This window comes from Vipera berus (genome assembly GCF_964194415.1).
Source record: "Vipera berus genome assembly, chromosome: 1".
In the NCBI taxonomy this organism is placed as follows: Eukaryota; Metazoa; Chordata; class Lepidosauria; order Squamata; family Viperidae; genus Vipera; species Vipera berus.
In genome coordinates, this window is record NC_138202.1 from 273,835,198 (window position 1) to 273,857,599 (window position 22,402).

General features: G+C 37.4%; 1 protein-coding gene across 2 annotated transcripts in view; it reads left to right on the forward strand.

The window, feature by feature from the left end:
• Positions 1–22,257, forward strand: part of TAB2 (TGF-beta activated kinase 1 (MAP3K7) binding protein 2) — a 45,742-nt gene extending 23,485 nt beyond the window's left edge. Inside the window, exons 1-7 of one of the 2 annotated variants that reach the window (XM_081314697.1) lie at positions 2,081–2,228; positions 2,591–2,826; positions 4,157–5,657; positions 18,013–18,173; positions 18,703–18,796; positions 20,543–20,623; positions 22,049–22,257. In XM_081314697.1, coding sequence (XP_081170823.1) covers positions 4,277–5,657; positions 18,013–18,173; positions 18,703–18,796; positions 20,543–20,623; positions 22,049–22,197 — 1,866 coding nt within the window. In that variant the 5' untranslated portion in view covers positions 2,081–2,228; positions 2,591–2,826; positions 4,157–4,276 and the 3' untranslated portion in view covers positions 22,198–22,257. Of the gene's footprint in view, positions 1–2,037; positions 2,229–2,590; positions 2,827–4,156; positions 5,658–18,012; positions 18,174–18,702; positions 18,797–20,542; positions 20,624–22,048 lie in introns of those variants that run through there. The other variant, XM_081314696.1, reaches the window with a different exon arrangement.
• The last annotated feature ends 145 nt before the right edge of the window (positions 22,258–22,402 follow it).

Below are 22,402 nucleotides of genomic sequence, written 5' to 3' on the forward strand. Positions count from 1 at the left end.
TAGCAGAAGATTATATGTTTTAAAGATGATTTATTTGAACAGCCATTTGTCATAATAACTGATATCTACTTGTTTACACAAATTTATATCAAGACCAGTAGAAAGATATATGTAAGTGTGGCAGAAAACTACATTTTTTAAAAATAAACTTCTTGATGACTTTTTGTTTTCTCCATATATTGAATATAAGACATATTGATTGATTAAACTTATGAAACACTTCCAAATATTTTCTTTTTAAATTACACGTTGTAATATTACAGTTTTCTTATATTGCTACCCAGCATATACTGGGTAGAAAAAGCTGCTTCATTTGATCATTAGACTGTGTCTCTCTGATAAAGGTTAGCAGCACTCCAACAAAAGAACAGTGTAGTAATGTAGAATAAATTTATTATACTAAAATATTTTGTGACTATAACATCAACTTAAATAGAATCTTCATAGTAATGTTTGGTAAATATTATCAAACCATAAGGAACATTAAAACAAACTTTCATGATACTACCACAACATTGCTATTTTTTGATAAAAACATGTATGATGACACAATCACAAGCTTCTTGCTAATAAGTTGTAGAAATGTGATAAATATAAAAAGTCAGGCAAATAAAACCCAAATAAAATATGTGGTTTCAGGCCCTCAAAGCCTTCCAGAAAAACTCCAGCTTCTGAGCTTCAGCCCAGCTTAATCTCCTGAAAGTGGCTAGAGGAGATTAACAATTGGCTGCTTTTCACCAGCATTAGTTGTCTGGTTGGGCTGACTCTAGAAAGGGGGCACAGTTCTATTGTCAAAGTAAAAAAATGTCTACTTTGAAAATGGTGATCCATGATTGCATAAATCCTGGCCATAATGACATAATTAAGTTACTGTGCAACTTTGGACTGTACATTCATTTTACAAACCTACATGCAAAAATTACTAATGTACAAATATTTGCTCTGTTATCTATTGTTCAGAAATGTATTTAGTCATTTGTGTATGAAGAGAGAGAAACATGGATTAGCTTACTTTTCAGCCATAGAAAGCTTGCTAATCACAAACATAATAAAATTGGTTAATAAAAGTAGTCTTTCAGTAACGACCACAACTGAGCCCAGAATTATGTCTGTAAGTCATGGTGGTCATTAAGTGAGACATCTTGCTTAATGACCACAATCCCTATTCTCCCTGTTACAGTCAGTAAGCGGAATACACGGTGCCTCAGATTAGGGGAAACCCAGTGCAAGCCCATGCACTGCAGCACTTCCCCAGTTCACATATGGCCTGCCCCAGACCTCCCTGAGTTTCTTCCATCCTCTGAGGCACCCCTTGCTTCACTTCCCACCCATCTGGGTCCCCCACCCTACTTTCCCTCACACAGCCTGCTCCAGTTGTCTTTTTGAAAAGAATTGCCAGAACTGCGACAGCCTGGTGCTGTCCCAGAAATGGGTGCCATTTTGTGAGCATTTATATTTCTTGGATTGTGAATGGCAGCTGCTTCTGGCATGGCACAAGCCTGCAGATTGGCTGGTTCTCCTTAGGAAAATTGATCTTTGGGAAAGTGAGGCATGATGGGGGCAAGAGCCCAAGGTTGTGGGACCCAGTGGGGCAGAAGGCAGGCCCAGAGCCTGTAGGTTTCTGGCATGCCATGGACCGGTACTGGTCCACGGACCGGAGGTTGGGAACCCCTGGCTTAAGCAATCTATTGTATGTCTTCCTAAGCTGCTTCTCTAAAAAGTGCTAACCCTAAATTAACAAGCTCAGTTCTACGACCTTTGATCCTGATTAGAACCCTTCTGTCAGCTGCAGCCTGCAACTGACTAGATTGAAGTTCAAACTGAAGGCTTTTGTTGTTCTATATGGAGGCGTTGGTAGCAGAGTTACGTTTTCATCACCTAGTAATTGGGAACAGTCTGTATCTGAGGCAGTTGCTAGCAGAGGAGATTGTGACTAATCAACTTGCTTTGTTCTTTATAGATTATAAAGCTTACATTGAGAATGCTGTAATCAAATGCATTAAATGATTTACTTAAGTTTCTTTGTTTTGCTTACAGAAAATGCTAGGACAAAAGAGATGATTTTTATTTCACACTAAGGCCTGGAACTGCCCATTGAACAAACGTCCTGATCAGGCAACATACGAATGGCCCAAGGAAGCCAGCAAATTGATTTTCAGGTTTTAAATGACCTGCGCCAAAAATTTCCTGAGGTACCTGAAGTTGTTGTGTCCAGATGCATGTTACAGGTCAGTGCTATGTTGTTACTACTTGGAGGCATTTTAATATTGTGATATTAAAAATTAGTCATAAAGTCTTTTTTGCCTAACTTATTAAATGTATATTTTCTTTGGTATACATTTTCCTGTCCCAGTTTGAATATTATCATTTGTTTTCTTTTTGTATGCTTTTAATAGTTTTAGTTCTGCTTTTCTTGCTTTGCACTTTATTTAGTTTATTGATTCTGCTTTGTTTTGTATTTCATTTTAAATTGCTGGATATCAGATCTAAAAATATATGCTTAATATGTTTCATAAAGATCTCTTTAAAAGGCACTCATATAGCATTTATTTTCTCACTTGGTTAAATTATGTTCATGTATCCCTTATAGCAGAGGTCCCCAACCCCCGGTCCGCGGCCCAGTACTGATCCGCGGCCTGTTGGGAACCAGGCCACGCAAGCGGCAGGCAAGCATGCGAAGCTCCATTTGTGCAAGTGGCGTGCATGCACAAAACCATTCTCTCTTCCCCCCTCTCACGCTGCCGCCACTGCTGGTCCGCAAAGCCGGAAAGGTTGGGAACCACTGCTTTATATTACAGCATCCAGTATGCCGATAGGTAGTACACAGTAAGTATTCATTTTAAGACAATAAAATAATAGTTCTTACACTGTTTGATCCAATTAACCCCTTTTCCCAGTCCCAGAATATGATTACCCACACCAAAACAAGCCTCTCTGCAGTGGCTATCCCACTGAAGATCCATGGATCTTCAGCTTAAAAAAAGCAATTACAAATTGCTCCGTTACTCCTAGGATAGGCACAAATTACCTGCAGTTTAAGAGTCACTGCTGTAGAATGTTGATGTTGTGATTTGGTGGCATTGCTAAACTATTTTTCATCTTCAAATTTGGCCCTTATAGTGGTACTGTGGCCCAGTACTCTCTTCTTTTTTATATTTATATTACTTAAACTGTAGTTATCAATAGGACATTTCTGTATCTATATTATTAGTAGGTATTAATACACAAAATAATTTTCTAATTAAAATACTATGTACGAGTTTTATGTCTTTTTTGTATTTTTATTACTAGGTTTACTATATTTAAAAATTAACACATTCAATTTTTCCTCAAATTATGGGGTTTTAACTTAAATCAACTTTAAATCTTTGTGGAAATATACACAAATACCCTGTACATTCAAGACCTTCCAGGTAGTGCTGCTGATTTCTCATGCCTTGCGTTTTTACTTCTATCACCAAAAGTAGTGTGGTACTGGATAAAAATATTTTCTATGTAGGAAAATATAGAGATAACTTTTAAAATGAAATTGAGATTAAACTCAAGCATGCATTTAACCCAAACTAAAATGCCGTTATGGATCTTTCTGGCAGTAAGGTTTAATGAGAAGATTGGTGAAGATAATTAGCTGCAATAGAAATATACTTCGTTATATTCATCCACTTACTATAGTCTTCTCCCTAAACTGCAGTTTAATGTAGTGGTTAAGGCACCAGGCACAAACCAAGAGATCATGAATTATAGTCATAATCATACTTTAGGCATGAAGCCAGTTGAATGACTTTGAGTCAGTTGTTCTCAGATTTAGGAAGAAGACAAAAGCAAACCACTTCTACATGTTGCAAGACAACTGCAGGGAATTGAACACACACACCCCCAACATATATAAGAAAGAAAGAAGGCTAATTGAGTTCAGTATTATTAACTCCCAAGAAAGATAGTACAATATTTGAAGCCATAGTATTTTAACCAATCTTTCTTTAGCTGTATCCCAGATGCATACTATTTTATTGTTTCTCTTCTAAGCTTTTTATTCCTCTTTTGCCTGTTTTCAAATAGATTTATATGTCAGAAAGCTTGCATTTTGTTAAGTTCTTAAATAATCATGACAAAACTATAGGACTTCTACTGATGCCTATTTTAAAATTTGTTACAGAATAATAATAACTTGGATGCCTGTTGTGCGGTTCTCTCTAAGGAGAGCACAAAATATCTCTACGGTGAAGGAGACATTGGTTTTTCAGATGATTCTGGCATTTCCAGTCTGCGAAATCACATGACATCCCTTAATTTGGATTTGCAATCACAGAATGTGAATCTCCATGGAAGAGAAGGAAGTAGAATGAATGGAAGTAGGACTTTAACTCATAGTATTAGTGATGGACACCTTCAGACCAGCTTATCCAACAGCGAATTGTGTCATCCAGAACCACAGACTGCTCCAGTCCAAGTTCCACAGGGATTCTTTGGCATATCTAATACTCCTAGTACTTCCAATTCAGGACAACATTTTGGATTTCACTTGGGCAGTAAAGGATCTGGTTTGGCTCAACAAATACCTAGATTTAACCCCATTATGGTAACTTTAGCTCCAAATATTCAGCCTGGTCGGAATACCCCAACTTCTTTGCACATACATGGTGTACCTCCAATAAACAGTCCACAAGGCAATTCTATCTACATTAGACCTTATATCACAAATCCAAGTGGTACAACTCGCCAGAATCAGCAAAATCCCGCCTGGATGTCTCAGTTCAGTCCTATGCATTCTCAACAAAACTACCAGCCTTCACATTCAAACCCCTGGACAACTTTGCCCACAACCAGTTCCTTGACACATACCTCATCACAACAGTCAGCTCAGTCAATCCAACAAGGCCATCAGACCTCTCATGTGTATATGCCTATAAGTTCTCCTACAACTCCTCAAGCACCCACAGTTCATTCATCTGGTGGCTCACAGTCTTCTTCAACCCAGAGCCAATATAATATCCAAAATATATCAACAGGACCTCGTAAAAACCAAATTGAAATAAAACTTGAACCACCACAAAGAAATAATTCATCAAAACTTCGTCATACAGGTCCGCGCTCATCCACAAATTCCTCTTCCAGCAACAGCCAGACTTTAAGTAGAAGTCAACCCACTGTTTACATAGCTGCCAGTCCACCAAATACTGATGAAATAATTACACGAAGTCAGCCAAAGGTGTACATTTCCGCCAATACTTCTTCAGGTGATGAACAACTTGTACGGAATCAGCCCACACTCTTCATATCAACAAATCCAGGAGTGACGACCACGTCTAGGAATATGTCTGGTCAGGTTAGCATGGGACCTGCCTTTATTCACCACCACCCTCCCAAAAGCAGAACAATTGGAAACAATGTTTCTGCCACTTCTCCTCGAGTAGTGGTTACCCAGCCTAATACAAAATACACTTTTAAAATTACTGTTTCTCCGAATAAACCCCCTGCAGTTTCACCGGGAGTGGTGTCCCCAACGTTTGAACCTACAAACCTCCTAAACCTTCCTGAACACTTTGCAGAAACAGAAAGTATCCAACACCTTAATGACCCTGTTTTAGCACATGTCGATAGGATTAGTGAAGCACGAAAACTGAGCATGGGGTCTGATGACGCAGCCTATACACAAGGTAATATTTTTGTGTGAATGATTGCGATTTCTGTCTTGCTGCTTTAGTCAATTCTGTACTTACTCATTTATTTTAAGTCTTTATAACAAAGAGATTTAGGGGGGGAAACCCAGTACATTGACACAGATGTACATTGCCAGTACAAGTATAGTATGAAAGAGTCAAGAAATATAATTATAGAAATTATAACTCCAATACTCTAGAACTAGAAATGGTTTTGTTAAAATCTTGAGAGAAAAACCTATAAACAATTCAGAGGTTGTTGGTAGAAGAGATAATAGAGGAAATACAGTTGGAGAGCCTGTTCATAATTTCTAGAAAAGATAAACGGCATTTTTCATTATTTCTATTCCTATTCTATTTTTATAGAACATTTATTGCCAATTAAATCCAGTCAGACTGGATAAAGATTATGAAATTGATTTATCCACCGTACTATATATGAAGATTTTGATTTACAATATTGATTATTCCTCCCCCCCACACACACACACATACGGAGATATTAGGACACGACTGTATCCTAATAAATTTGATATTAATCTAAATTTGCCAATTGTGGCTCTCTATGAATAAAACAAAATGAAAAATATAACCTACATATAAAGTTTTTAAGTCCCTGTGCTTGAATTGATTTGTAGCATTTTCGTTTGATGCTCTCTCTCCCATTTTCTTTTTCCTTCTTATTTCTGTGTATTTTTCATCTTTTTTCATATTGAAAAAAGTGTGTGTGAAGCAGCTCTGCAGATCTCTGCATATAAATGCTGTACAGGTATCGTCATTTAATAACCACTTGTTCAATGACCCTTTGATGGCGCTAAATCAGTGGTACAATTGCTCCTCAGGCTGATGCAGCATCCCTACAGTCGTGTGATAGTGATTCAGGTGCTTGGCGACCAACTCACAATTACAGTGTTACTGCATCGTGTCATCACCTTTTGTGACCTTCACTGCTAGCTTGTGACAAAGTCAGGAAGCTAAAAAGAGGTCAAAATGGTGACCACATGATATTATGCTCAATGATGTGGGACTGCCGTCACTAAGTGGCACAGTCATATCATGTCATGCTTTACTACCATATTACTTAGGGATGGAAATTCAGGTCTGAGTTACCTTTGTTAACTGAGGACTACCTGTTTTATGCTTTGGCTAGGGACTTCCAAGGCAGATGCCTGTAGCCATTGCACATTTTTTAGAAAGGTCCCTCCTTCAAAGTTAGCATGCCCCAAATTTCAACCAAAGGTTTAAGCATCTGAAATGGCCAGAAATTTTCAGTTACATCAGTTATTTAATTTACAAAGTAATAATTTGTCATATTATTGTTTATTGGTTTTGAAACTTTGGTAACTGCTGAAAAGTAATTTGCAAGATAATTGGTCGAGGTGATTATCTTCAAAACACTTTTTGAGAATGTCAAATAAAGGAAAGGTGAACAATTAGTGTAGATTATAATCTATCAGAAACATATCCCCATTTACCTAATTTTTTTTTCTGTTCTTGAGATCATGATCCACCACATAACAGGATAGAAAAACTCATCTGTTTAACTGAGAATCAGGATGGTGTAGTGATTTGAGTTGTTAGATCCAGATTCAAGCCCACAATAAGTCATGGAAATTCATTGGGTGATATTGGGCTAGTCACTCTGTCTCTAACAAAAGTTTTTGTTGCCAGAAAAATTGAAGGAGGTAGTGTTATATATGCCAGTTTGACTTTCTGAAAGAGGAGTGGGATATAATAAATTAATAATCTTTTGCAGGTTTGCCTTCTTTCAGGTAATAATCTTTTCTTTTTCACATTTATTGCCCCCAGTCTGAAAATAAACAGGCACCTAAATTAAGATGAACAAGCCAGGCAGCCTGGAGGTCATTGTAATTCCTTTCGCTCTTACAAAGTTCCTTGGTATATTCAATTAAGAAAAAGAGACCGTCCCCTTGGCTAATCTTTATGTAGGCATTTCACTTCATCTAGTCAGCAAGATTGTAATTTATTTATTCTTTTGGTAGATTGCCTGTCAGGGATCAAATCCAGTAAAAAGCAAATTGCTGCTTTTTGCTGATGTTTTTGCTTGCATGTTGCTGACTATGAAAAGTAGAGGAAAGAAAAGTTTTGGGGAAGTTTCTTGATTCCATGAATGACATTACTGTTGCAGTAAGCGACAAGAATGTGTGCATACACTCATCCACACACACATGCAGTCCAATACTTTAATCTCAGAAGTTTAACTTTAATGTTGCAAGTATGGAGACAATATATACACATGCAAATCAACATTTTACTTGTTGAGTTTACACAACTTGCTTGATCAGCCCTTGTTTATGCGATACAGTCGTTCATGCACTTATACCAATCTTCTATCTGGTTATGTGCTTAACTGCTGCTTTCTTAGGAAAACTCTGATTCCATGTTACCGTATCCATCCTAAATGTGCTGCTGATTGGTTAAGTTGGAAGAAAAATTATACGTACACGTTTAACTCTGTCATAAACTGTAAAACAGCAGCCCAGTTGAAGGGTTTGGAATACTGAGAACAATATCTCTTGACATGCATGAATAGGTTTTGAAGGTATAAACTTACTGAGATAAAAGCATTTTGCACAATTTGTGTTGGAAAGTGCTGATTCTGGAATACTGCTAAGATCATCACAATCACTGTATGTCTAGGGTTTTTTTCTGCAGCTTTTTTCACTGTCTCAAATTTGTGGGAATATGAGGAATATGCCCACATATTTACCTTTGGGGATCGAGTTGTTACAATCTTTTTTATGGTCTACATTGAACCACTTGTTCAGTGACCCTTTGATGGCGCTAAATGAGTGGTACTTACAACTGCTCCTCAGAAGTTCTGGCTGATGCAGCATCCCTACAGTCATGTGATAGTGATTCAGGTGCTTGGCGACCAACTCACAATGTTACTGCATCATGTCATCACTCTTTGCGACCTTCACTGCTAGCTTGTGACAAAGTCAGGAAACTAAAAAGAGGTCAAAATGGTGACCACATGATATGCTTAACGATGTTGCGGGACTGCCATCACTAAGCAGCACAGTCATGTCATGCTTTACTACCACATTACTTAGCGATGGAAATTCAGGTCTGAGTTACTTTTGTTAACTGAGGACTACCTGTATTATGTTTTGGCTAGGGACCTTCCAAGGCAGATGCCTGTAGCCATTGCTCAGTTTTTAGAAAGGTCCCTCCCTCAAAATTAGCATACCCCAAATTTTAACCAAAAGTTTAAGCATCTGAAATGGCCAGAAAATTTCGGTTATATCAAGTTATTTTCACTCTCTCGAATTTGTGGGAATATGAGGATGTTGCCACATACATTGTATTTTCCTTTGGGGATCAAGATGTTACAATCTTTTTATGGTTCCTTACTGTAAAAGATTGTAATAGCAGATATAATTGTACAGAGTTGAACGCAGGAGTGATTCTTTAAATGTAAGGAAATGTATTAATTTATTATATTTCAGTTCAGTGGGAATAGATTAAATTACCAAATTGTAGCAGTTCAAAATAATGTATTAGAGATTTTATCAATAGCACAGAGTAGTAAATGGGCAAGCATGAAAGCAAGCAAATACCTGCATCCTTCAGTGCTTGGAATACAGCTTCAGATAGATTCAGTTTCACATTGTTAAAAAGAAACTGATGCTTTGAGTTGAAAATTGGATATCCAATTGTTACTTGAACTACTACAGTTTAGGTGAATTTGAGTGTTTTTTCTAAATTATTTGAGATATTTTGCAAGTGGGTTTTTTTTAGTATATTATGGGCCAAGGGATATTAATTTTTATTCTCCCGTATGTCTAGTAATAAAAAAAAATATTTCATAGATGTCCATATTCTACATCACAGTTATACGTAGTCCTCGACATATGTCCACAATTGACCCCAAAATTTCCATTGCTAAGCAAGACAGTTGTTAAGTGAAATTTTTTTTATTAAAGAGTTTTACAGAAACAAGATTTTACAATATATCCCCAAATCCCCCCCACCCCAAACCACCCCACTTTCCCCCCCCACTTCCCAGAGATAAATACAGGATTATAGTTATAATAATCATATTCTAAATAAGAATTATCCATAATATACAATTAACCAAATTCATAATGTGCTTTAACTCCCCTTTAACATAGATACATACAAAGTACTAACACTAAGACAGACATGTCAAACACAAGGCCCGGGGGCCAGATCCGGCCCGCGAAGTGGTTTCATGTGGCCCCCGAAGCCATCCTGGAAACAGTGAGGGAACGGCCCCAACTGCCTTGGCCCTGGCCCAGAGACCCTCCTTCTGCCAGAGACCCTCAGATCTGTCCCACTCCTGCCCAGGCCCCCATAGGCACCCTTGATGCGAACAATGTAGAGCTGGCCATGCCCACCCAGTAGGCCATACGCACTCTAGCCATGCCTACCCAGTAGGCCACGCCCACCCAGGCGATACCCACCCAGCCCCCTGAGGGCAACCGCAATGCTGATGCCGCCCTCAATGAAATTGAGTTTGACACCCCTGCACTAAGATAACAATATCCCTCTAAAATCTACTCATAAGCTAAATGGAACTTTTTAGTCCCATATTTATTCTCAATATAATCTATCCATCTCCTCCAAACTGAAATATATCTTTCCTGTGAATGATCTTTCAAATAAGCAGAAATCTTAGACATTTCTGCAAGATTTGAAACTTTAAACACCCATTCTTCTATAGTAGGCAAACTATCCTTCTTCCAATATTGTCCCACCAGTAACCGTGCTGCTGTTATCATATTCAACATCAAATTAATTTCTTTAACATCACAATCTACAACAATACCCAATAAAAACAATTGCGGAGAAAACTTTATCTTCCTCTTAAAAATCTTTTGAATGTTCCACCAAATTTTAATCCAAAAAGCTTTTATATTTCTACAAGTCCACCACATATGAAAATAGGTGGCTTCTAAACTACCACATCTCCAACATTTAGACTGCAAGTTAGGATACATATTAGACAACTTCTTGGGATCCAAATGCCATCTATAAAACATTTTATAAAAATTTTCTCTTAAGTTTTGAGCCTGAGTAAATTTAACATTTCTGACCCAAATTATCTCCCAAGTATCCAGCACAATTGGTTCCTGAATATTTTGTGCCCACTTTATCATACAATCTTTAACTAATTCCGTTTCCGAGTCCAATTCAATTAAAACATTATATATCCTCTTTATATGTGCACAATTTAAGTCTCTAATTTGTTTTACTAAATTTTGATCTGTAATTGTGATGCCAACCTTTTGATCTGACTTCCACCTAGCTTTCAATTGGGTATATTGAAACCAAGAGTAGCTTATATTTTCTTGTCTTAACTCCTCTAATGATTTAAGTTGCCAATCATTCCCTTCCAATCTAAGTAATTCCTTATAAGAAACCATATCCAAACTCACTCCCATTTGACTGCATCACAACTTGCTGAATGTCTGCCAGTGTGAATGCAGGAGGTGGGGGGGGGAAGGTGGTTGTACTGTAGGTTTCATCGAAGTTTGCCCTGCAGCTTGTGGTAAAGGAGAAGAAATAACATTCTTAGAAATTGGAGGCCCTCCCCCACGTCTTGCAGCCATCTCTTAGGTTTCGATTTCCTCTTTCACCCAGCAGAATCAAAGTTCAAAAAAAAAAGAAAGAAAGAAAGGGAAAGGAGAGAAAAAAATAAAAGTTCTCCCTAAGTTCCTTGACCTTCCATAAAAAAAAAGAACAAGCTTTTGGTACTGGGTAGAATCAGTTGCAGATTGTTTCTCTTGCTATGTAGCAAAATATAACAGTTTTCCAACGCAGTCACTTCACACAAGAAATAAACATTCCAGCGCCATTTTTACTCCATTTCCAACTTAGAACTTGAAGAAGATAATGAGTCCGAGTTAAAGTTAAAATCCAACTTAAAAATTCAGATCTTCCTGCTTTGCTCTGCCTGCTTCTCAAAGAAAAAAATACAGTCCCATCTAAGCAGCAGGTGTAGTTGTCGCGTCTGGTTCCACTCCTTTTGGAGCGAAAGTGTCCTGAGAGCGGAGAGAACCTGGGCTCCGAGGGAGCTCACCCTGTTATCCCCCAAACTATTTGAGAGAATCACAGGGGAGCTCTACCTCTACCCAAACAAGCTCGCCTCTCCCTCTTCTCCCGAGGGAGAGACTCTGGCGCCGCGGGACAGCTGATTTTCGCTGCCTCCGAGTGCTTTGACGCTTCCCAGGATCGAGTGGCTTCAAAACGCCGCCATTCGGCGCGGCAGCGCTACCGGAAGCCTCAGTTGTTAAGTGAATTTTGTTTTTTGTTCCATTTTACGACCGTTCTTGCCACAGTTGTTACATGAATCACCGCAGTTGTTAAGTTAGTAACACAATTGTTAAGTGAATCTGGCTTCCTCATTGACTTTACTTATCAGAAGGATGCAGAAGGTGATCACATGACCCAGAGACAGTGCAGCTGTCATAAATACTGGCTAATTGCCAAACATCTGGATTTTAATCAGGTGAACATGGGGATGCTGCAAGGGTGCTAAGTGTGAAAAATGGTTCTAGGTCCCTTTTCAGTGCTATTGTAACAAAAGGAACAGTAGTAAGTTGAGAGTACCTGTACTGCAGTTACGTTGTAAACTATGAAATATTTCTGAACAATGGCTTTCAATAAACAGTTTCCATATCACACTACCAGAGTGTTATAGATATATAGTGCAAATTCTCTTAAGAGAGGTTTGTATGCTTGCCGATACTAATTCATTTATTCTGTTGTTAACAAGTTCTTATCAAGTTCATGTAACATAATTACAAATCTTAGACAACATGATACATTTACTGAATATTTCTGCCATTGTCAACGGATGATAAAAACGAGATTTTTCTGGAATGAAATGAAAACACATATCAAATATACAGGCTCATTTTTCAGTGGTTGGGGAAACCATGAATATCATCTATCAGAGATTATTGTGATTTAATATAAGTTAAAAATGGCATTTATTTTCTAATTAGATAGAGTTAATCAGGCAATTGACCATATTAAAGCCGGCCATCAATCACAGTAAGATACAATAAAATAAGGTAAAGTGAGACTCAGTGAAGTGAAATAAACTGAATTAAAGTGAGATAAAATAAAGTAAAATAATTTTAAAAGAATAAAGTAAAATACAATGCAGAGATGTATAATAAAATGAATATTAAAGTTCAAAACATTGTGTCTGTAGGTGAATTCATCATGTTTGCATGCAACCCCAGTGTGTGTTATAAAATTTTGGACAGCCCTGATGATAAGCTTAATAGTTTTAATGAATCTGTCTGTCTCTCTCTCTCTTCTCTTTCCCTTCCTCCCCTCAAATAAGATAATCTTTTGTTATAATCCTGTCTGAGGCATATAAATGATAATTCAATAGGACACTGAATGTATTCTATTTCTGATAGTCCTCAAATACATGTTCTCAAAATATGTCACTTGGTGGAATCATCTGTATATATGATATTGAACGAAATCCATTGTCACATATTTTTCTGTCTGGAAGGCCATTTAATTTTTTGGCAAATCATTGCAATAACCTGATGTTTGCAAGTGACTTAAAATCAGGGTCTTAATATACAAAGCTCTTTTTCTATTGTCTTGACTTATGTCTGACTGAGGGCAGATAATGTGTTGAGAAGCTGTTAATATGAGATGATTTGGACAAATTGATTGGTCCATATGGTATGTTGTAGTATGCCCATCGGTTCTGGCATATTTTGGATAGCTGTTGGGCTCCATTGAAAGAATTGTCAGCTAATAATTAAAGGCTTTAATTACTGTTACATTACAAATTATCTGGTACCTGTTTCAGCTCTTACTGCTAAAGTAGGTATATTCCTGTTGGTCTCTAAAATCACTAAAAAAGTTGCTTGATTTTGTTCAAGTATAGAGGCACTTGATAGGCCCACAGATCTGCACCAATACCTGTTAGTATTGGTACAATTTTTATCTTTTGGATCTTTAAAATGAGGAACAGAGAGCTTTGATGTTTGTAACCAAGCTATTTAGTATTTTTGATATTGTTGTTGCTTTATAAAGATTTGTTTGAAGTGAGTGGCTCAAGACCCAGTATGTATAAAAACTACTCCTAAGTGTGAGAAGGAATCTATTTGTTTTATAGGTTCTTCTTCCAAATTTCAATTGTGTTTTGGCCATCTTTTTCCAAAAACCATCACTTTGGATTTATTAATATTAAAAAAATTAGAAGTGCACTAGGAACCAAATTTCCCCATCAATTTTCTCAGGCCTGCTTGGAAGGCTGCCATCAGAATCATGTCATCTGCATACAAAAGAATATTAATGTGTCTATTAAGGATCTTTGGCAAGTGAACATCTGTAGAATGGAGAAATTATGGGATGTTGTTAACATAAAGTTTGGGGCCAAAGTACATTCTTGTCTAATACTTTTATAAGTGGATACTGTGGGTGAGAGAGCCATTTATTCCAGTGTGGACTTTCAAGTATGTATTAGTACAGAGGGCCTTTACCAGGTATAGAAATCTAGGCTCCATATTTAGCTTGACAGCCTTCTTCCGTAAGATATCTCTATTTATGGAATCTAATGGCACACTGAGATCTATGAAAGATGTAAACATATTTTCCATCTGTTGTGCATTTGGTAATAATATAGTATAGAATAAATCAATGATCTATTGTTGAGTACCAAGTCTGAATGTAGACTATTGATGTTTTGCATACATCTTCGTTGTTATATCAATAAGGCATAGGAGTCTGTAATTTAGTGGTGGTGTGTGTTTTCTTTTTTGTGAATGGGAACTGTAATGAAAAGTTCCCAATTCCCAACCTGCTGGGATTTGGCCAGTATTGTCTGTCTGTATATAATCAGTAGTAGTGGAGCGCTAAAAAGTTCTGTGACTTAAGAAGTCTTCACCGGGTGACTTATTGGGATTCAGTGACTGAATAATGTGCTTAATTTCTATCATTGTCACTGGTGGCCAATGAAGGGATGTTGTCAAGGATCAGAGATTTGGCAGTCATCGTTTCTGGATGATCCTGTTTAGAGTTGACAAATAAGTTAGTGTAAAAATCCTCCCAAACTGTAGCTGAGATGGGGATACCAAATAGGAGCTTATGCTTCTTCAGTATATCAGGCAGAATATTCCAAAATATTTTTTTATTTATTTATCATATTTAAGAACCGCCAATCTCCCTCACATAAATATGATTCAGTTGGACTCTTTTACTGTCTTTTGTAGCTCAGATCAACTGTTGACCCTTCTTGTTGACTATTTCTTGTAATTGTATCTAAACTTTAACATCTGGGCATGATGGTTTGGTGTGGGTTATTTATTTCAACCAAATACAAAACTGCTTTTAGGTCTTTCATGAACAAGAGCAATCAAGGTTGAACCAATTAGATTTTATGGGCTGACAGTTCCTAGCTGGCAATTTTTCTATGAGAAAGTTTTTTGATGTGTAGCATAGATTGAGATACTGGTAAATATTCCATTTGAGTCTTAAGTAGATATAACAACTATTATCACTCAGGACTGGGCCTTCTCAGAGTTTCATAAAGCTTGTAATTGTCTTTGTGCACACCTTAGACCAGACACGGTCAAACTCGTGACGTCACGTGACATCACACAACGTATCAGGACAGTTTTGCCATTGCCGGCAATGGGGTGGGCGCGGCTTCCGGATGATGCGCCCGACCCGCAGTTTGACACTCCTGCCTTGGACCATTTGAGCCTTCTAGCTTGCCTCACTTCAACGTTAGCAAATACCCTTTTGTCCAGGCAGGTGGGATCAAGTGATGGTTTTTAAGAAAGGGTTGAACCAGGGCTTTCTTGAAAGGTGTGATGCCCACATAGGCATAATCATGCAAAGAAGTCCCCACTCTAACATTAAAGTCTTTCAGTAGGATCACAATGGCTTTGTATTTGTCTCTCTAATTGCAAAGATTGTCTCTCTAATTGCAAAGATTATCTTTCTAATTGCACCCAGATATCAGGGAGAAGTAAGGAGAGGAATGTAGAACACAACATTTAGCACCACAACTTCAGATGATTTATATTTAAATTGAATAGCTAGAAGATAGAAGGGGGTCTTTGAGAATCAGTTCTCCTTGCCAGCCTAACTCTCCCTTGGCAAATAAACATAATCCCCTTAGGGCTCGTTCCTAAATTTGCATGCTGTTATATGCCACGATGTGAAGGTGAATATCTTCATTAAAGATAAAGTAAAGGTATCCCCTGTCCAGGCAATTCCGACTCTTGGGAGCAGTATTCATCTCCGTTTCTTATCCAAGGGAGCCAGCATTGTCTGAAGATTCTTCCACGATCATGTGGCCAGCATGACTCTGTGCTGAGGCTCATGGAACGCTGTTACCTTTTCATTGAAGTGGTACTTATTTATCTACTTGCTTTTGCATGCTTTTGAACTGCTAAATGGGCAGGAGCTCTGGGGTGAGTAGCAGGAGCTCACCCCACTGCACGGTGCTCATGTCTTGAACTTTTCAGCTGAGAAGTTAGCATTTTTAACCACTGAGCCATCTCACCCCCTTGAATATCTTCTAACCATGTTTCTTGGAATGCTGTGATGTTGAACTTGGAAAAGTATTACAACAAATCTCCATCTTACATTTTATTACATCCGGCTGTACTCCCTGTGGTTTGTGGAGTAGAGGGTTGCCTGGAAAGCTGGAGGATATGCCAGTTTGCGTTAGACTACAGATATTCATTTCATGTTCCTGTGATGCCCGAAACCTTGTTTCCAGGATTTTAGGCTGTCAAGACCTTCCTCTTGTCTATCAACAGCATCCAGTGTTTTATTCTTTGAAATTTGGAGTTTGTATCCATTCTAAGGGACTCTTGTGTTGATTATCAGCTTATCTAGATTCCCCTAAGAAGGGTTATCTAATTAGTTAATAATCCAATGGATTGCTTAAAATGCATTTCATTCAATTGTATTTACATACATGAATCAGCACTAATTCAGCATTTCCACTAATCCAGTTTTTGGTCAATTTTCAAGAGACCTCATAATAATGCTTTTAATTAAGATGTGATTCACAAAGTTTTAAATGCTTTGTTAAAACATTGAGCTTTAAGCTAGAAGCAGATTACACTGAAGCAATTATTTGAAAATAATTAAACATAGATTTAAGAAATTGCTTTGTTTGATGTCTCTTTTTCTTATAAAGAGGACCATAATATTTCATAAAAATGTTTTTATATGTAATGAGGTACAACAAGCTTCGAGTGACTCACCAACACTATCCCATTTGTGGCTCTTACCACCTTTCTTACTACTAGGATAATATGAAAGAGTTTGAGATACAGAGTTAGGGTTTTGTTTTGGTTTCGTTTAGTTTGCATGACAAGGTCATAATCTACTTAGAGAAAATTTAGGAATTAAATCACAAATGTTTGAAACTAGGATACGGTTCTAGTTGGTTCCTGCTGGCAGAGAAACTAATTGGGAAGATTAATCAGTTAGGATTTGTAAGGGGCAATGGAGAGTGAAAACTGAAATGGTGAGTAGAAATTACGGATTGTGTAGAAGAGGCAAGCGATGAAGAACCGTCATAGCATTACATGTGGTTATCTCCAAGATCGTCTTCTCACAACTGTTTTTGTCTGCATAAAAAGAAAAGCAGAAGCCATTTCTTGTAAAGAATTTCATCATCAGTGTCCCCATAGATCTTCTTAATCACTGTCTCGCTACTTTGGAACAGCTGAGATTCCCCTGAGAATCACTTGCGTTACTCCAACCCTGGTGGGTTTTAGGAGGTTTTTGGAACCTTTTTTTTCCCAGAAAGCCTTAGGGGCAGATGTGCTATGAATTATTCCTTTTGTGGTATAATGTTTATTTTGAACGGAATTTTTGGTTTAGAATTATGATTCAGAATGTTGGTTTATCAATATTTATGTATAATTCTTAATTGGGAAAATAGAAGATGTAAACCATTTGAGGTTGATAATAATTGAAATGACATGTAAATTAATAAGTAAAGAAAATAGAAAAAGGAGTAGGCTATAATTAGGTGATTGTTTATTAGAAACAGACTAGGGCTATATGGAAGTTTGTTCTTATAGATTAGAAAGTTAACTAAGGAAGCAAAAGCAGGGAAAATTTAAATTTCACATATTGATTAATTTAATAATGCACTTTGAAATTACCATATTGATTAGATTGTTATAAACTTGGTTTTTATGGTTTTTATAAATCATTATTTATGTGTCCCTATGTTTCATATTGGACAAACTGGGAAATTCTCATATAATTGTTTGTCCTAGGACTGCACTGGGTTAAAACAAATGCTGTGAAGAGAACATTAAATTGGTTAAGATGGTATCTTAATGTTCTTCAGCTTTACTAGTACATCAGAAGGCTAGGATGGAACGGCTTCAACGAGAACTTGAGATTCAAAAGAAAAAGCTGGATAAACTAAAATCAGAAGTCAATGAAATGGAGAATAATCTAACACGAAGGCGGCTGAAAAGATCAAATTCTGCTTCCCAAATTCCTTCAGTAAGTCATCATTTCTGGAGATACAGAATAATCCAGTATTACCATAAAATTAATATAAATCAAATCAAAAAAGCAGTTTTTAGGTATGAAATCTGCAGGATATGTGGTGAGCAAAGTACAAATTGAGAAGTAGAGTGACATTCAGAAAATATATTCAGAAACATTAAGAAGTCATTCATATGGAGCACTTTTTCAGTTATTTGTGCTTACTGCCATATCTCTGTTATAATCAAGCCTGTTCTTAATATAATTATTCCTAGATAACATGTCTTTTATCTAGCTTTATATTTTTCTGGAGCTTTCATTTATTAAAAGCTAAATTTTATTTCAGTATTTAAAGTTATGATTATGAGATCTAGGTAGTCATTAATTTGATTTCCAGATATTTAATTGGTTTTCAGCCTACCCAAGAGGTTGCCTGAATGGCTTAAAATATTAAAATGATTATATAATTCTAATGACACCATCATCAACCAATAACCATGTCTTGTTATCATAGCCATGAAACTAATAATTCTGTGTTTTTCAGCTTGAAGAAATGCAACAGTTAAGAAGTTGTAACAGACAGCTTCAAATAGACATAGATTGCCTAACCAAAGAAATTGATCTTTTTCAAGCAAGAGGTATTGTATTAGAAATATGAACAGTCTTTTTACCTTTTAGTATGTAAGGTTCGAGAACTGCAGAATAGGGCTGTGCACGCTTTGAAAATTATTAAAGAAGTGTGTTGGCCTTCAAGAGAACAAAGCTTTATTTTACCAAAGCAGCCAATTTTCTTCAGGCTTCTACTGAAGAAAAAGGTGCTGCTGTTTTAAGAGTTGCATTAATGAGTGGCTTCCTTAGAGCAGTACTTTATTGCAGAGGACCCCCCACCCCCCACCCCGGTCCGCGGACTAGCACCATTCCGTGAATATCGTAAACCAAGCTGCGCAAATAAGTGAAGCCCCATCCACCAGATGCAGGCAGCACATGAAACCACCCCCCTTTCGATCCAAGAAAAACCCTCCCTCCATGGAACTGGTCCTTGGGGGCCACTGCTATAGTATACTCCCCTGTAGAAAGCACTAAAGTGCTTCTGTGGTAAAAAGGATTCAGTTTGATGTAATTAACAGTGCTATATAATAAAAAGAAAATTCTTAGCTGTGTAGTTAAAAGTTATCTTTTATTTCCTCTGGTTCGGATTTTTTTTTGGGGTGTGTGTAAAAATTTAAAATTATATTTATTTGAGTAGGGAGAAAAACAACTTAGCAAAACATAATAAGTAGTTAGTAACATGTGGCCATATTCTATTATGCACAGAGATGCAATTCAGTACTTGCAATTAGTTGCAGTGGTGGGACTTAGAATAGCCTTCATTTGGAAGCAGCCTTAGAATTTGGGATGGAGGAGAAAGAGGATATGTGTTCTTAAAAAAAAATCCTACTCTAAATCAGGGTGTAAATTCAGAATTATGTCAGAATCAAAATTAAATTGGTCTTTTTACTATTTCAGAATAATGTACAGGTTACGAGTTGGATACACTTCGTAATTTCTTTGCTTCATAATTATAGACATATTCCTGGAGAAAATGGGTCAAATATTTTCAGTTTTCCAGTCAGCTTATCACCCAAAGAATTCCTCTTTTGGGTGTATTAAAAGTGCAATAAAGTAAATTGAAATTGATACATTTTAGCAATTGGAATGCAGACAAACGAAACTCAGCATTACTGTATTTTTTTTTAATGCTTAGAGTACCAAACATCAATATGTTTCTTTCTTAAATTCAAATGAGATAATGTACTGTCTAGGTCGGGGTAGGCAACCTTGGCTCTTTTATGACTCGTGGACTTCAACTCCCAGAATTCCTGAGCCAGCATGGCTGGCTCAGGAATTCTGGGAGTTGAAGTCCACGAGTCATAAAAGAACCAAGGTTGCCTACCCCTAGTCTAGGTACTCAGGATGAGGTTATCAACTGTGGTATTTGTATTCTTAATTCTCAATTTTAAATTTGATGTTTTATTAGAGATTGTACCACATTATAGGAAAATCCCAGAGGGGGAGAAAATAATAATTAAGGCCATTTTATCTATGAACAAATTTTTATACTTTTTAGTGAAAACTCTTAAAGTCTCCTGAGCTCACCTTGATTATCTTTCCCTTTGAAGTAAATGTTTTTCTCCCCCATCCCCTTTGTATTATAATGTGAATGGGCTCATATATGAGTATACGAAGCTGGTGGATCTTATTAAATGGCCTCAGAACTTCCCTTTAAAACAACGGATAGCTATGCAACGTTACCAGTGATACCCTGATCATAAATATCCCACTGCATCAGTTTTAATTGCCTTTGCCATCCTAGCTCTATATGATGTATTCTTTTTTTTTTCCAGGACCACATTTTAATCCCAGTGCCATCCATAATTTTTATGACAATATTGGATTTCTAGGTCCGGTGGCACCAAAACCCAAAGGTAATGCTAGTAATTATTTTTCTTTTCAAAAAAATCATCACATTCATTTGCTATAATTATTCTTGTTTATTTGTTCTTTTTTCTTGCATCATCCCATTTTTTTTAAAAGACAGGAGCTATACATTTACACACGCTAGGACATTTGATTTCTCTTCAGTTTTAAACATAAGAACTGAGAAATTATCTTGGGATATTCACACATACTCTTTGTTCTGTACCAGCCTGCTACCGGCCCTGCAGAAAAGGCAGGGACAACCCCTTTACAAACGGCAAGAGGCTGGAATTATGCCTGCCAAATTTATAGCTACAAAAACAAACAAGACACGAACCAAGAAACAGGAGCTTTAAGAAACACGAACTATCCAAGCGGTTGCCTTCAGCAAACCAGCCCTCCCCACACATTCCCCTTATATAGAGTTCAGGGCGTGGCTTCTCTCTGCCTCCTTCCGAGAAGCCCCATTGCCTTCCTCTGTTTACTCCTAATTGACTGCCTCCTGCGTCGGGCGTCCTTGAACAGGGCCAGCTGTGGGTCATCTTCATCCAAGATGTCAGGCTCACACAGCTGGGTCTCCGTGGTGACCAAGTGGGAGGGGCCTGGCTGAGGGCTCTCAGCAAGATCTTCAACCCCCTCAGCAAGGTCTTCAACACCCCCCTCCTCCTCCTCTGAGTCGTCCGACCCAACTGCCGAACCCACAGGCTGACCCTGAATCACAACACTCTTTCCGAAACACTGTTTCTTTAGTGTTTATGGTGCTGTGTTTTCTTTCTGAGCTCTCTCTTATCTTTCTTGGTAGACTGAAAATAAGGGACAGATAGAACTTAACAGAAGACTCAGCCCTCTTGAAAAAGTATTACCCACCCCTAATTTCTCCAAACCAGGAATACACCAGCATTTCTTTTGCACCTTTCCCCAGGGGAAGTGGGAACCTTTCGTTTCATATTTTTTCAGGATTTGGGGTGTAGCTCTTTTAAAATAACCATCAAAAACAAATCCTATAGAGTGCTGCATAGTTTCACATGACTTGAAGCTAGAAAAACAGAGAGGCGAGTACCCAAAGCCAAGAAAAGAAAGAGGGCAATATGTCAAGTCCTAGCAAATTGTTTTAGTACACGTAGGTCCAGTACATTTCAAACAAGATCCTCTTTTTTCCCCATGGCTCTTGAACTTGCATGTTTCTCACCTTGCCTATGTAGTAATTTATTTACTCTTGAATTATGAGTTGGACTTTTAAAATCACAGTAGTAAAAATAATATTTGAAAGTTTTAATATGTAATCAGTGTTGCTTACATAGAGTGTACTTGGGTCAGATGGGTGGCTATATAAATTTGTTTATTAAATAAATAATAATTGGAAAGGGGGAACATACATATATTTTGTTCAGCTATTCATATTTGACCATTGGTTTTTTCCCCCTCCACCTCAGCTGATCAAAAATCCGTGATCAAAACACCAAAGACTGTTCCAGATACTGAAGAAGATGAGGGAGCTCAGTGGAATTGTACAGCTTGTACTTTTTTAAATCACCCAGCCTTAAATCGTTGTGAACAATGTGAGATGCCCAGGCATTTCTGAGCCAGGGAGGCTTACTTATCTTCTGTAAATCCAACTTCTGACTATTGTGTCATTTCCTTGGGATAAATAATCATTTATGCATAGGATTTTTGTAAAATTGAACATGTGACAAGGTTTATTAGTAATGTTAAATGTCATGACACAGAGATAATACCTCAGTCTTGTGCTGCAGGCAGCTGGAAATTCATCGGCTGGAAGGTGATCT